Source organism: Eriocheir sinensis, chromosome 32 (genome assembly GCF_024679095.1).
Source record: "Eriocheir sinensis breed Jianghai 21 chromosome 32, ASM2467909v1, whole genome shotgun sequence".
NCBI classification, from domain to species: Eukaryota; Metazoa; Arthropoda; class Malacostraca; order Decapoda; family Varunidae; genus Eriocheir; species Eriocheir sinensis.
Genome location: NC_066540.1, coordinates 3,019,768 through 3,035,214, shown reverse-complemented (window position 1 = coordinate 3,035,214; position 15,447 = coordinate 3,019,768). Strand labels below are relative to the sequence as shown.

At 40.6% G+C, this 15,447-nt stretch overlaps 1 protein-coding gene across 1 annotated transcript in view; it reads right to left on the bottom strand.

The window, feature by feature from the left end:
* The window catches only part of LOC127006410 (relaxin receptor 2-like), a 147,676-nt gene extending 132,444 nt beyond the window's left edge, over positions 1–15,232 (bottom strand). Inside the window, exon 1 of the mRNA XM_050876364.1 lies at positions 14,461–15,232. Within this exon, the coding sequence (XP_050732321.1) occupies positions 14,461–14,605 (145 nt within the window). The 5' untranslated portion in view covers positions 14,606–15,232. The remainder of the gene's footprint in view (positions 1–14,460) is intronic.
* Positions 15,233–15,447: the final 215 nt, after the last annotated feature.

The following is a 15,447-nucleotide window of genomic DNA, read 5'->3' as shown; positions in this document are numbered from 1 at the left end:
ATATATATATATATATATATATATATATATATATATATATATATATATATATATATATATATATATATATATATATATATATATATATATATATTATAGCAAAGGAAGCAACTCAAGGGAAACAAAAAGAAAGTGTAGAAAAAAGCTCGCTAATCACTGCTCCTATAAAAGAGAAAAGTTATGAGTGGCCACAATAAAGGTTAATTTCGGGTGGAGAGGTGTCTTGATTCACACTTCTTGAAAGAGGTCAAGTTATAGGCAGGAGGAAATATAGACATCGTAAGGCTGTTCCAGAGTCTACCAGAGTAATGGATAAAAGAATGAAGATGCGTATCATCTCTCGCATAAGGTGTTTGGACAATATAGGGAAGAGCTAGAGTAGAAATTCGAGTGCAGCGGGGGCGCGGGAGGGGAGGAGGCATGAAGTTAACGAGCTCAAAATAGCAGTCAACATGAAAATATCGATTGATTATAGAGATTCAACATGGTGGCGGATTTTACGAGGTAAAAAGCTGTCAGTAAGAGGTGTGGAGCTGATGACACGAAGAGCCTTAGGGCTGATTTCAGTCATTTTCGTTTGTGTTGATCGTTACCAATGAGCGGCAGTTGTAGTCACCAACAAGAAATCAGCTGTCACAGTCGGCTTTCGAGGCGCTTTTCGCGTCAATCAGTACCAGCGATTGGAACCTCTGGACACGCAGCTCTGGTAGCCGCGGGGGCTCCCCACTGGAGTTTACCAATGTAATTAAGTAGAAAATAACACAAATTCTTCCTCACAAGTGGTTATGTTATCTCTTTAAATAGATATTAAAAAATACTAAACGGTACAGCAACACGTTACGGCTTCAATGGTAGTATGAAAAAAAAAATGAAGAATTTGAATGACATGAACTCACTTCACTTGCTGACCAGCAAGCGTCCTGCTGAGAATTTCTATTTGATTGATTGATGATTTATTATTGAAAAAGTACACAACAATGAGGAAGAGAGGACTTTTATACTTATACACCATTATTCACCTGTTATGCTTTCTTGGTCAAACTCTCGTATAATTCTAGATAGCCTATGTAATATATGTATGCATAGGGCATACCATGAAATGTACAATGTACAATGAATAATAAAATCAGCCCTATTATGTAAAAAAATACATGTGAAGTCTACTAAAATAAGTGTGAAGAATGAATGAGAACAACTGTAATGAATAAAGGGGAAGAGTCTGTCTTGTCGACATCTGCTAAATAATAGACCTTTAATACTTATCACCATTATTACACATATTATGCCTGAGAAATATTAGGCTATTAGCAGATTTGAGCGGTGTATTGCAGCGATACACCACATTTTTTCGTCATATTTATTCATCACAGTTATTATTTAAATTCATTCTTCACGTTTACTTTCTGTACGTTTATATTTCACTTTTATCCTTCCTAATCCTCCGCTCAGCTGATGTAATGTAGACATTTCCCGCCGCTTGGGCATATCAGCACTGCTGAATCAGGCGCCTTCGTCTTTTCATGATCGTCACCACGTTGCTGATCGCTGATACCATGAAAACAACGACTCTGAAAGCGGATCGAGGCAATGGCAATGCCTGTTACCAGGTTGGTATGGCCTTTCGTTAGCGTGTGTACCAGACGACTGTGAAAGCGGCCCTTAGACACAACTCCAGCATTTCCCAACCTGGGTTAAACTTCCCCCTGGGGGAAATTTCAGGATTCCAAGGGGGAAATGTAACCTGAGGGAAATAAAAATTACTAGAAATTAGTTGACTGAAATAAAAGTTTCGTAGAATGCGTAATTGACTTTTCTTCAATACATAGAAACAAAAATCAACATTTATATTACGAAAGAGTTGTGGAATACATAAAAGAGAGGGGTCAAAAATGGAGGCGAGAACTTAGATGAGCGAGAAATGTATGTTTGGAGAGGGAAAACTGGAGACTCTTCTGTCAAGGCCGCCCCCTTGGAGGGTGTTCCCGGCGGAAACGGGGCGTCAGGGCTATTGATTGATCGATTCGTGTTATTAAGCAAGTACATTTTGTGTTTGGCTTCTATTTGTTTATTATGTTATTTGTGTTACTGAGAAATTTTTTTTTTTCCTAGTCCACACGAAGGGGGGAATCCGGATCGTTGATCTGGCTGAAGGGGGAAACGGCAGAAAAAAGGTTGGGAACCACTGCTCTACTGTCCAAGAGAGCTGTGTGTATGGAGCCCCCGCACACATGAGATGCATATTCCATACGAGGGCGGACATGACCCTTGTATATGAAGAGCATCTGTAAGAGGGAAAAGACCTGGCGGAGACAATACAGAAAGCCCAACCTCGAGGAAGAGAGAGGAGATGTGAAGTTTCCAGTTGGGATTTTGAATTAAGGATAGAAAAAGGATGCTTTTTTGTAGAAGGTGACAGCTGAGTGTTATCGAAGAATAGAGAAAAGGTGTTTGAAAGATTGTGTCGAGTTGATAAGTGGAGAAACTGAGTTTTTGAGGCGTTGAAGGAACCAAGCTCTTCTTGCCCCAAAAAGATATGATAGTAAGGTCCGAGATTAAGCGTTCTGCGGCCTCCAGCCTGAAATCATGCAGATCCTGTTGAAAGGGTCTTCTATTAAAAGATGTTGAATAGTGCAGAGTAGAGTCATCGGCGTACGAGTGGATAATGCAGTTTGTTTTGGAAAGATCATCAATGAACAACAGAGTGAGAGATAAGACAGAGCCCCGCGGGACACCACTGTTAATAGGTTAATTAAGGGGAAGAACAGTGACCGTCTACTACAGCAGAGATAGAACGGCCGGAAAGGAAAATGGAGATGAAATTACAGAGAGAAGGATAGAATCCATAGAAGGGCAATTTAGAAAACAAAGATTTGTGCCAAACCCTATCAAAGGCTTTTGATATGTGAATGGCAACAGCAAAAGTTTCACCGAAACGGCTAAGAGACGATGACCAGGAGTCAGTTAGGAAGGCAAGCTCACCAGTAGAACGCCCCTTGCGGAATCCATACTGGCGATCAGATAAAAGGTCAGAAGTGGATAGATGCTTAAGAATCTTCCGGTTAAGGACTGATTCAAAAGCTTTAGAAAGACAGGAAAGTAAAGCTATAGGACGGTAGTTTGAGGGATTGCAACGGTCATACTTGAAAGGTAGAGAGCACTGAAGCCCAGTTCTTAAGGACAATAGGAAGCACTCCATCAGGTCCATAAGCCTTCTGAGGATTGAGGTAAAAGTGGGGATAAAAAACGTCATTCTTAAGAATATTAATAACAGTCATAAATGAGTCAGAGGGGGAATGAGTAGGATGAATATGCCCAGAATCGTCCAGAGTAGAGTTTTTAAAGAAAGTTTGAGAGAAGAGTTCAGTCTTAGAGACAGATGAGACGGCGGTGCTGGCATCAGGATTAAGGAGAGGTGGGAAAGATGAAGTATATATATATATATATATATATATATATATATATATATATATATATATATATATATATATATATATATATATATATATATATATATATATATATATATATATATATATTAATATAAAAATACAAATATATAGAGAGAGAGAGAGAGAGAGAGAGAGAGAGAGAGAGAGAGAGAGAGATCTTCAACCATTGATGTAGTTGCATATGCGGTGTTGTTTTGATGCAGGCTTTTAGCGCCTAGCTAACCGCAGTTGTCGCATAAAATATGAACATATTTTCATATTCTGATTCTGTTGTTTATTCAGTGTTCTGCACAAGAAAACGATACTAATAATATGTGACTTTTTAAGATGTATTCTCTGCGAAATACAATAAGTACAATACCTCCTACTGGCTAAGAAACGTGGCTACTCAGTCCGTCTTGTGTAGGGTTGTTGGGTGCGCGTATTTCACTTTCCTCCTCCTCATTATCTTCTCACACTCTCTTCAGCCTCTCTCCCTCATCGATATGTCACCCCAGACCCACCCACACATAATGTCTTTACATCCGTCTTCCTTACTTTCCTTTTCTCTCCCGTCCCCTCACTCCTTTCCTTTTCCCTTCCATACCCTTCATCTCCCCACCTCAGAACCCAATCCATAACTAAAATGTTAGCATGTCTCACATACATTCACTACACTGCCCTTCCTTCCCCTTCCCTTCCCTTCCACCCCTTCCTCTCCTCCCAAGACCCCGGCACCCCTACGTTCGGCTCAGTGCCAGCCAACCGTATATTTCTTCCTGAATGAAGATATTAGGCCATGCGATATGAGATCCACTGCAGGAGGAGAGGGAGGAGGAGGAGGAGGAAACTCAAGAAGTGGTGACGAAAGTGAGGATAAACAAGGATTAATAAGGTGTTGAAGAAGAAGAAGAAGAAGAAAAAGAAGAAGAAGAAGAAGAAGAAGAAGAAGAAAACAATAGAAGAAAGAAAACAAAGCGAAAATAAAAAGAGGAAAAAGGAAACAAGAGCCGGAGGAAAAGGAAATTTGCAGGGTTGAAAAAAAAATTCTTCAAATAAAAACAAAAAACGTTTTTTTTAAACCAGTTTTTTTTAAACCAGGTTTTTTGGTTTAAACCAATTTTTTTTAAACCATGTTTTAATTTGTTTAAACCATTTTTTTTGGTTTAAATCAGGTCTCTTTGGTTTAAACCATGTTTTTTTTTGGTTTAATCCTTTTTTTTTTTTTTGCTTTCCAGTAATTTTATTCCAGTAATTCTATCCGTATATACATATATGAGTTTGAAAAGGAATTGTATATAGATTTAGAGATGGATTTAGCAATATATTCATTTGATCTTCATACAATCTGTAAAAGAGGCAAAATGCAGCTTTTCTAACATGCTTTTTAATTGCAATGTCAAAGAGTAGTAAAACAGGAAAGACCTCTTCTAATTTTCCAGTCCCGTGCTAAAAGAGTTGTAAGAGAGAGAATATTTTACATATAATTTTTTACATATAATTTTGTTTTATTTCCTATTGATAAATAAAGTCCATATATGTACATGAAATAAGAAAGTAAAATCCATAAAGATCTTCCAAAAATATATATAAATAACATCAAACAGGTTTTTTTTTTCTTCATCTTATTTGTTTGTGTTCTAGTTTTTGCTTTGACACACCTGACACATCATCACACAACCATCACACTAAAACACGGTTTAACCAAGGCAAACCATACTCGGATACTCCACACTACACCCAGCCATATCATTCAGTCACACCACAAATCACACTTAAATTAAAGCCATCTTACATCGTGACTATATATCGCCGCTATAGCAAATCGTTTCGCACAACACCACTTCGTACACATGAAAAACTAGTGTTTTCTATTTCATCAACCTTTTCCATTAAGAATAAGTCAGGGCTCAATCTTATAGTTGCCAATGCCACACAGTATGCGATAATAGTGTTACTGAAAGCGACACAGCATTCCGAAATTACTATATCAGTAAAGACAGTCGCCACAAAGGGACCAATCTGCCATAAAGCAGCAACACCAATCTCCAGTTCACCGTTCACGACTGTCGCGTGGTGTGTGCCCGACCACACCTCGCGCTTCTCTCCCTGTCCAGTACGCGTACAATACAAGTCAGTGGGCGGCCAGGCCCCTAACCCTCACGACCCCTGGGGTACGCGTACCCCAGGTCAAAAAACCCTGGTCTAAGTGATAACACACACACACACACACACACACACACAGGAAACAGCACTACTTTTCTTCTCTCTGACTCTTAACTATAATTTATACTAAATATATATTAGGGTAATTACTAACCGCACCAGAGTGCCCCGCTAAGCACAACAATTAAACAGTGTGATCCTCTCACTCACGACACGGAGAGACTGAAGCACTGAGGAGTGCTGAGTGACCGGTAGTCAAGCCTCACCCGTTCGTTGCCTGTACAGTACAAGTTAACAACCTGTATCAACAGGACCTAAACAAGTGTCTATCCTTCAGATAACACTTCACACCTTTTATTTTACCCTTGACTACTTTTTAATTGCTTAGTTAAATTGATTTACATATAAATACGAAGAATAAACAAAAAAATATTAACCCCCCCAAACAAAAGCCCCTCCCCCCCCAAAAAAAACTTATTTTTTTATTTAAAACCCGTTTTTTTTTCAACCCTATGACTCAGAACAACAATGGCCAGCTTTGCATACACACACTGTACGTATGTACAATTTACAGTCCACAGACGACAGTGTGAAGTGGCAAATATATTTATTTATTTATTTATTTACATATGATGTACCAAAATTATGTTTTCAATTACTTTGACGTTACTGCATTTGAATAGAGATTTGAGTTTACCAACTGATGTTTTCATGCTCGTATTAGTAAAATGACTGTGCATAATTAAAAATTTAAAACCACACATAGTTAAAACCACAATACCTGATGAAAACTACTAAGATACACACAAAAAACACTGGTTTTATTGATGTTTTTTTGTTTAAACCAGGGGTGTCAAACTCATGACACGGGGAATAGTCATTAATGGCCCGCGGTATCACGGTAACTTCAATCTTGTTAATGTATTTTCTACCCTTGTTGGCCCCCATGACGGCACTTCAGAGTATGAATTGGCCCTCGAAGGGTTTTGAGTTTGACACCCCTGGTTTAAACCGCCAACCCTGCTGTACATACTGAAAATGGTACATATAGTTAAAACCACAATATTGATGAAACTAACAAAGATACACACAAAATAAAAAAATGGTTTTATTAGTTGGTTTAAACCACTTTTTTTTTTTTTTTTAGTTTAAACCATTTGGTTTAAACCGCCAACCCTGGAAATTCGGATACGATGGAGTATGAGAGAGAGGATGATAACTATGATGTTGCTGGTGGTGGTGGTGGTGATTGGGGCTGCCATCCATGATAGCTATTTATCCCAGTTGAAGGAAGGACAGCTTTTAATAGGATATGATCGGCAAGCTTGATAAATAAAAAAAACGAATCACTTTCGGCACCTCCTGTGTTTTTAAATGCGGAATTAGCATGTTACGGGCTATTTATATGCTATTGAATTCTTGACCTGGATTCTTTACCGGGGAAAATGGAAGAGAAGGAAATGAGCGCAGAAGAAGAGTACGGATGGAAGAAGATAGAGGGATGAAATGAGTACAAGACTATTTGAAGTTAAGGAAAACGATTAGTAGTAGTAGTAGGAGGAGGAGGAAGAGGAGGAGAAGGAGGAGGAGGCACGTATATCTGATCTTTAATTCATCTCATTTGCTTATTTCATTTCGCCTTTCCCTAAACACCTTTCTCACTTTTCTTCTTCTTTTGTCATTCATTTTTATTCTGGTTCATCATTTTTAAATCAATTATTTTTTATGCGTCATGATTTGAAATACTTCTGCTCAGTCCTTGGCTTTGGCCATCTTTTTTTTTATGACTTTTCGTTTGTCGTCTACTTTTTATCCACCTAATGATGAATATTTGAGCTGTGCGTTATCCAAATGCTACAAAATAACATGACAAATCAGAAAAGTTTTCCAATTAAGCTGATCACGATAACAAGGGGAGAGAGAGAGAGAGAGAGAGAGAGAGAGAGAGAGAGAGAGAGAGAGAATCACCGTCGTCAAGTTCCCTCATTAATCTGTCTTCCTCACCATCATGTATCAGGTGGGTGGGTGTTCCACGGTACTCTCGCGCAAACTTTGTTATTAAGTCTCTCTCTCTCTCTCTCTCTCTCTCTCTCCACTATAAGCATCACTTTTTTTCTGTGTTTGTCTGTGGGCGGCGTGTCTTTAGTGATCAGCTTAGTCTCCTTTTACTGTTTTTCTCATTCCGGTGTGTGTGTGTGTGTGTGTGTGTGTGTGTGTGTGTGTGTGTGTGTGTGTTACTTCCACTATTTCTGATATTTTTTACGTCTCCCCCCAGGACCCTCTTCCTGTCCCCTTTTTCCTCATAACCTTTTCCCTGTCCTCCTCTCCTTCCTACCCATCGACTCTATCTATCTACCCTTTGCCTTTACCTATCCGTATTTCCCCCCCTCTTATCTCTTCTTACTTCCCACCATAACCCACGCCTTGTCCCATCTTCCATACCCAGCACCTCTGCCCACCCCTCCTCTCCAACACCTCCTCATCCACCCTCCCCTTCATCTTCCTCCTTACCACCAACCCTCCTCCCCATCTTCGTATTCCCTCCTACCTCCGTTTTCTCAAATTTTCTCTTCTCAATTGGGTTCTTCACTGAACTGACCTGCCATCTGGTGGCCCTGCTGGAGCCGCTGCCAGAGCCAAGCACTGCGGCGTGCTGGGGTCCAGCAAGGCTTAATTGAACATTTTATGTACTAAACTAGCAAAATATCAGTTGTAATGGTCACTATCATGTTTACATAAAAATAAAAAAAATCTGAGTGCTGTACATTATTCATGTCGTTATAATGATTATTGTTGGCAAAATAAGAGCATTCATCGACATATCCTCCAAAACCCAATCCCGTGGGTTGCATTAGTGCGGCCTCTTGGCAGGTATTTCCTTCACGCAACAAAGGAGAAGTCAAACAAGTCTGGCATGGTGTCATGGTCCCAAAATCATCATGGTAGTGGTGGAAGGTAGTGTTGAAAATTTTGCCACTTAGCATGCCTCAGGCTGGCACGCCGCTGCTTCACACACGATGCATTCCTGTGTCCCTCCAATCAGAGCGCGGGAGGTCTTGGTCATGGTTCAGGAGGTTGTTTACACTGCTACTAAACATATCGTACGCTGGCGGCAGCAAGTACTATAATTATTTCATTTTTCTAATTTAAATCATAATACATATATCTTTAGCATCTTATAATATTACACTCACTATATGGAACTTTAAAGGAACAACATAGAGCATGTGACGATTGTTTATGTGGGAAAAAATATATATAAATATCCTCGTTTCTTTAATACCACTAGTAAGTCATTTGTCTCTATACCGTAGCTATGAGAAAAATGTGATTTCTAAATAATAGCAAAAAACTAGTAAGAAAAAATATTTGAACGTACGCCGCATGCATATTTATTTTTGGTAGATCCACCAGGGCCACCAGATGGCACCAGATGAAGGACCCAATTCCGGCAACCGAGACTAGGGCGGGAGGAGAAAAGAGGACTGAAGAAGGGAGAGAGGAGGGTGGAAGGAGGAGGAGGAGGGCTGAAGAAGGGCGAGAAGAGGGGAAGGCTGAAGAAGAGCGTGAAGGGGGCGTGAGGATGGGGAGAAGAGGAGGAGGAAGAGGGTTGAAGAAGGACGGGAGGGGGAGGTAAGAAGGGGGAGGGCTGGAGGAGGCTGTTTTGGTTATTGCCCGCCAGGGACCACGATGGGAGGACTGGGCGGGAGGAGGAAAGGCTGGCTCTAGGCGTAAGTCTTTAACATCTTGCATTTATATTTTGGTTATAAAATTTGTTCATTTTCATACCTTAATTTTTAAGGGGGGAGGAGGGGGAGTAAGGGTTCTGATTGTTTTTAGTGTGTGTGTGTGTGTGTGTGTGTAATATTTGAGAGGCAAGTCGTGTACATATATAGGATAAGAGGAGGTCGAATATACTATGTCTAGCGCACACTCACGAGAATTAACATTATCACTCAGGTATGTTCATTACCTACACAATGCTCGCCACATGCTGTTTAAGGCGCCCGGCACGGTAAGGCAGCCATTAGGTTCACTGTAAATGTGTGTTGCGTCACTTTAAGGCGCAGCGTGTGTTGTGTGTTGTGTTGCACACGTCGTGTGTTGCGTTCGCTCCCTTCGATATTTTCCTGAGTGTTCATGTTCTGCTTCCTCCACGCTTACGGGATGGCGTCCTGGTGGCGGCATTACGAAAAACTACATGAGAGAGAGAGAGAGAGAGAGAGAGAGAGAGAGAGAGAGTCTGCCCTCCTCCTCCTCCCACTTATTCCTGCTTCTTGTCTCGCAGCCTTTTCGTCTTTTTATCAATTTTCTCTCTCTCTCTCTCTCTCTCTCTCTCTCTCTCTCTCTCTCTCTCTCTCTCTCGGCGGTATTGGTGTTTGTTTGTTTACCGGCGTCCCTTGAGCCCTCAGGTAAACCCCCTGATTTGAGGGACTTACCTGAGCAGAGGAAAAGAGTACAAGGCAAAGACGCCCACTGGAGCAAGGGTGAGGATGCAAGAAAGAGTAATGGTGACAATACTTGTGACAGCAAAACTGATAAATAAGGAATGTAATGAACAAATAGAGAAGTTAAACAATAATATTACATTACAAGAAATTAAAACTGAAAAAGTAAACAAAATATAATAGTAAAAATAAAATTTAAGTAATACCGACACTGAAAACTTAATAGATGCAAAAAAATACCAGTTGTATGATTATATATGTGACCAAGTAAACACACACACACACACACACACACACACACACACACACACACACACACACACACGGTCACTAGCAATGTATATCTTGTCGATAAAGGAATATTGAAATCCGATGTAAGAAGAAAACAAAGACCAGTGCGGGACGTGAAATAGTGACCTGACCTTCTGACCCAATGACCTGTTGACCTGGTAAATGAATAATATTAACCTTACCTAACCTAATAAAATCTCAACGACCTCACTTAACTTCGATTTCTTCATTACCTTCGTCAACTATTCCCTAAGCCACTTTTTTCCTCCTTTCCTTCAAACCTTTCTTTCTTCTATTTTTTCATACCATTTTTTCTTACTTTCATTCTTTTTTTTCTTTTTCCATTCCTTCTCTCTTCTTTGCTTAACACCCTTCATTGTTTACGTTAATACATTATCAATGCTCCCATCTTTTCCAATGCTTTTATCATTGCTTCCTTTCTATATTTTCTCTACTATTTTGTTCTTTGGTCTAAACTATTGTCAAACCATCTATTTTTATCTCCACTTCCATTTCTTACTGTTCCTTTTTCTTTCCACTCCTTCCTATCCTCCTAACCCATAAGAACATAAGAAGAACATAAGAACACAGGGAAACTGCAAGAGGCCGGGTGGCCTACACAGCTCCAGAATCCCCCCCACTTCTCACGGTGGGTGAGGTGTAGTTACAGGGGTTACAGGTAGAGGCTTGATCCTCGTTATACCGGCGGTACTAGGCACGCATCCAGTACCCCGTCACCTTACTGCACCCACACCTCACTGCCACCTGTCGTCCTCGTCCATATAGCTATCCAGTCTACTCTTAAAACAAGCTATCGTCCCTGCACTAATTATGTGATTGCTGAGTCTATTCCATTCCCCCACCACCCTATTACTAAACCAATGCTTGCCTATATCTCTCCTAAATATATAGCCTATATCTCTCCTAAATCTATAAACTCACTTTCCTCTTCGTTACATCCCTTCCCATCCTCCTACCCCTCTCCCCAAAATCCTCTCTATCACACTAAAACCAATGCTTGCCTATATCTCTCATAAATCTATAGCCTATATCTCTCCTAAATCTATAAACCCACTTACTTTCCTCTTCGTTACATCCCTTCCCATCCTCCTACCCCTCTCTCCAAAATCCTCTCTATCACACTCGCAACACCTGTATCACACCTCACCTGATGTAACACAACATTTCCCCATACATTTTTTTATACTTTGAAATAGCCTTCCCTTCCCTTGACCCCAACCGCTCCCCTTCCCTCCTTTCTTTTCATAAACTTTCTCGTAAAATAGTAATTGGACTTATCTACAGACCGCCAAGGCAGACTCTTGATATCGACCACGCATTAAGTGAATTATTATTAGAAACAAGTAGCAGTTGCGAGGCAGTAATTGTTGGGGACTTTAACTTGCCAGTGAAAAGATGGGGTGAACCGTTGAACTGTCATACAGGGCTCGACCTATACACAAATTTACTAGAAAGTGATTTGCATCAACACGTTCAAGAACCGACTCGGGAAAATAATATACTTGACCTTATCTTTTCAACGACAGCTGATCTAGTTAACGAAGTAAATGTTGGTCCAATTTTTAGTTTTAGCGATCACCGAACAATCACATTCAGCATCAATATGAAAGAAAGTATAGTAACTCCTAGTAAAGAAAAGGTGCCTGATTATCAGAGAGCGAATTTCGTAAGACTCCGATCAATTCTAAATAATTCTGACTGGACTGAAATCACGGCGGAAACAGATATTGATAAATCTTGGAGGGCCTTCACCCCAATATTGAACAATGCCATAAGCATATGCGTACCCTATCGTAACAGACGTTCAGCTTCTAAGAAGAAACCCAAATGGTGGAATAACGAAATTCAAAATAGCCTATCTCTTAAAAAATGCGTATACAGTAGATACATATCAACTCAGAGCGAGGCTGACAAACTAGAGTTGGACAGAATTCGCCGCGAAACCAAGAAATTAATAAAACTAAGCAAGAAAAATCTTGAAGAATATATAGCGGAAACAAGTAAATCTAATCCTAAATTTTTTTTTAGCTATGTAAATAATAAAAAGTCACTCACTTGTGGTATCGGACCACTTGCAAATGATAATAGTAACCACACGAACGATGAAAATGAAATGGCTACAATCCTAAATAACTTTTTCGCATCCGTATTTACCGACGAAGATTGTTTATCACCTCAACCGCCGGAGGTTAGAAGGGCCGAAAAGATGTTAAGTGGCGTGCTCATCGTAGAAAGTGACATTTTACGCACAATTGAAAATATTAAAGTAAGCAAAGCTCCTGGTCCAGACAAACTACTGGTGCACGGTATCTCGGGTAACATTCACAATTGGCTTGCGGACTGGCTCTCAGAGCGGAAAAAGAGAGTAGTTCTAAACGGTGTTACATCTAACTGGCTCGATGTCAAAAGCGGCGTACCTCAAGGATCAGTGCATGGCCCCATGCTCTTCTTAATTTATGTTAATGATATCGATGATGGGCTCACTTGCAAAGTATCAAAATTTGCTGATGACACAAAAATTGCTAGTAAAGTAACTGCGACACTCGACGAAGAAGCTTTACAATCAGATCTGGATCGACTTGCACGTTGGGCCAATCAATGGCAAATTAAATTTAACGTTGACAAATGTAAAGTGTTGCACATCGGAAAAAATAACAATCGCGTTCGGTACGTAATGAATGGCCAACAACTTTCTGCAGTAAGTAAAGAAAAGGATCTTGGAATCACTATATCAAGCGATTCAAAGCCCGGTCAGCATTGTTCAGAGGTAGTTAAAACTGCAAACAAATTGGTTGGCTTCATCGGACGAGTCTTTAATAATAAATCGGAAAAAGTAATATTAAAACTGTATAATTCGTTGGTTCGACCCCGTCTAGATTATTGTGTACAGTTTTGGTCTCCCTACTACAGAAAAGACATAGAAAAGTTGGAACGGGTCCAACGAAAAGTAACAAAAATGATTCCTAGGTTGAGAAATTTTTCATATGAACAAAGGCTTAAAGAAGTAAATTAATTCAGCCTATCAAAACGAAGAATGCGAGGCGATCTAATAGAAGTGTTTAAAATGTTTAAAGGATTCAGTGATATTAATGCGGAAGATTACTTTACAATTGATCGATCAAATAGAACAAGAAGAAATCACAATTTAAAGATAAGTGGTAAAAGATTCTCCTCGCACGAAGCTAAACACTTTTTCTTCAAACGAGTTGTTAATGTTTGGAACTCTCTACCCTGTGATGTCGTTGATAGTGCAACATTTACGGCCTTCAAGAATAGATTAGACAAGTGTTTTGAATCCAACCAGCAACTAAGATATTACTCATTGTCGTAATAACGTTAAGTTCTTTCGAATACTGGTGTCCTTGTCCGCTTTTATCGCCCGGTTAGTGGTAGCAGTAATGGTAGCTCTTTCCTCTTTCCTACATAATTTCCATGCAGTTTTTCCATGCTGCATGGTTCTTTTTTCTTTCCTGCCAGCTTTGGCTGGAGGGAGGGGGGGTGGGGAGCAGCCTTCGCCTTTGCTGTCCTTCATCTTCCACCTTTGATTAGATAGTTAATGTAGCTTGTCACAAACAACCTCGTAAGGACCAGCAGGTCTGCTGTTGTTTGTTCTTCCTTTGTGTTCCTTTGTGTTCCTTTCCTCTCCTTCCCGTGCATTCCCTTCCCTAGCTATCCTTTGTTTCCCTTTCATATATTTTCCTCTATTCCTCTACCCTGCCCTCCCTGTCCTTTCTTTTGACTTCCATCCCTTTCCTTTCCTCTCCAACTATACACTTTACTGATCTTCCCTCCCCTCCCCACCTTTTCCCTTTCCAACCCATGCCCTTATCTTCCTATTCCTTCCCTTCCCTATTACTGTTGTATCTGTTGTTTGCTTCTCTTTTAACCGAATATCAGTGTCATGTTTTTTTTCTTTATCTCCTTGTCCCTTTCCTTTCCTTTCTTTGCCTACTTTACTCTTATCTTTCCTTACATTATGTGATATTTTTTATCTGAATTTTCTTGCTTTCTTTGATTAATTTTGACTCTTCCCACTCCTTCCCTTCCCTTTACTTGCCTTCCCTCCCTTTCCCTTTCTTCCTCACCCCTCCCTTATACGTACTCACCATCACGATCCACAGGCTGAAGACGAACGGCCGAGGTGGGGGAGAAGAGCTGGAGGATGACGATGAGAGGGAGGAGGTAGCTTTGGAGGTAGAGGAACGAGGGTGAACCGCCGGCCTCTCCCACTTCCACCCCGGCGATCATCATGGCGGGAGCAATGCGATCTGGTGGGGAGAGAAAGTGGGGTGAGTTGCGATGAGGAGGAGAGGGGTGAGGAAAGTGGGGGAGGAAGATAAGTGATTAAAGGAGGGAGGAGATGGTGGGGAAAGACGAAAGGGAAGGAGTTAATGGGGTGGAGGGATAAAGAGGGGGGTCGAGGGTAATAGGAGAAGTTCATGGAGGTGGACAGAGAGGAAGAGGGAAAGGGAAGAAAGACGAGGGAAATGGAAACGGCTCAAGGTAAGAATGGAATAAGGGGAAGAATGGGTGGGGGGAGGGAGGTTGAAAAAGAGGAACATAAGAATATAAGAACATAAGAACATAGGGAAACTGCAAGAGGCCGGGTGGCCTACACAGGGCAGCCCCAGAATCCCCCCCACTACTCACGATGGGTGAGGTGCAGTTTCAGGGATTACAGGTTGAGGTTTGATCCTCGTTTACCTTCGGTACGGGCGTACGCTCCAGTACCCTGTCTCCTTACTGCACCCACACCTCATTGCCACCTGTCGTCCTCGTCCATGTAGCTATCCAGTCTACTCTTAAAACAAGCTATCGTCCCTGCACTATGTGACTGCTGAGTCTATTCCATTCCCACACCACCCTATTACTAAACCAATGCTTGCCTATATCTCTCCTAAATCTATACTTTTCTAATTTAAATCCATTACTGCGAGTTATATCCTGCTGACTAATTTTCAGTACTTGACTTATATCGTCTTTGTTGTAACCCTTGACCCATTTGAATACTTCTATCAGATCTCCCCGCACTCTTCGTCTTTCTAGTGATTGTAAGTTTATATGTGTCAGCCTATTTTGATATGGGAGGTTCC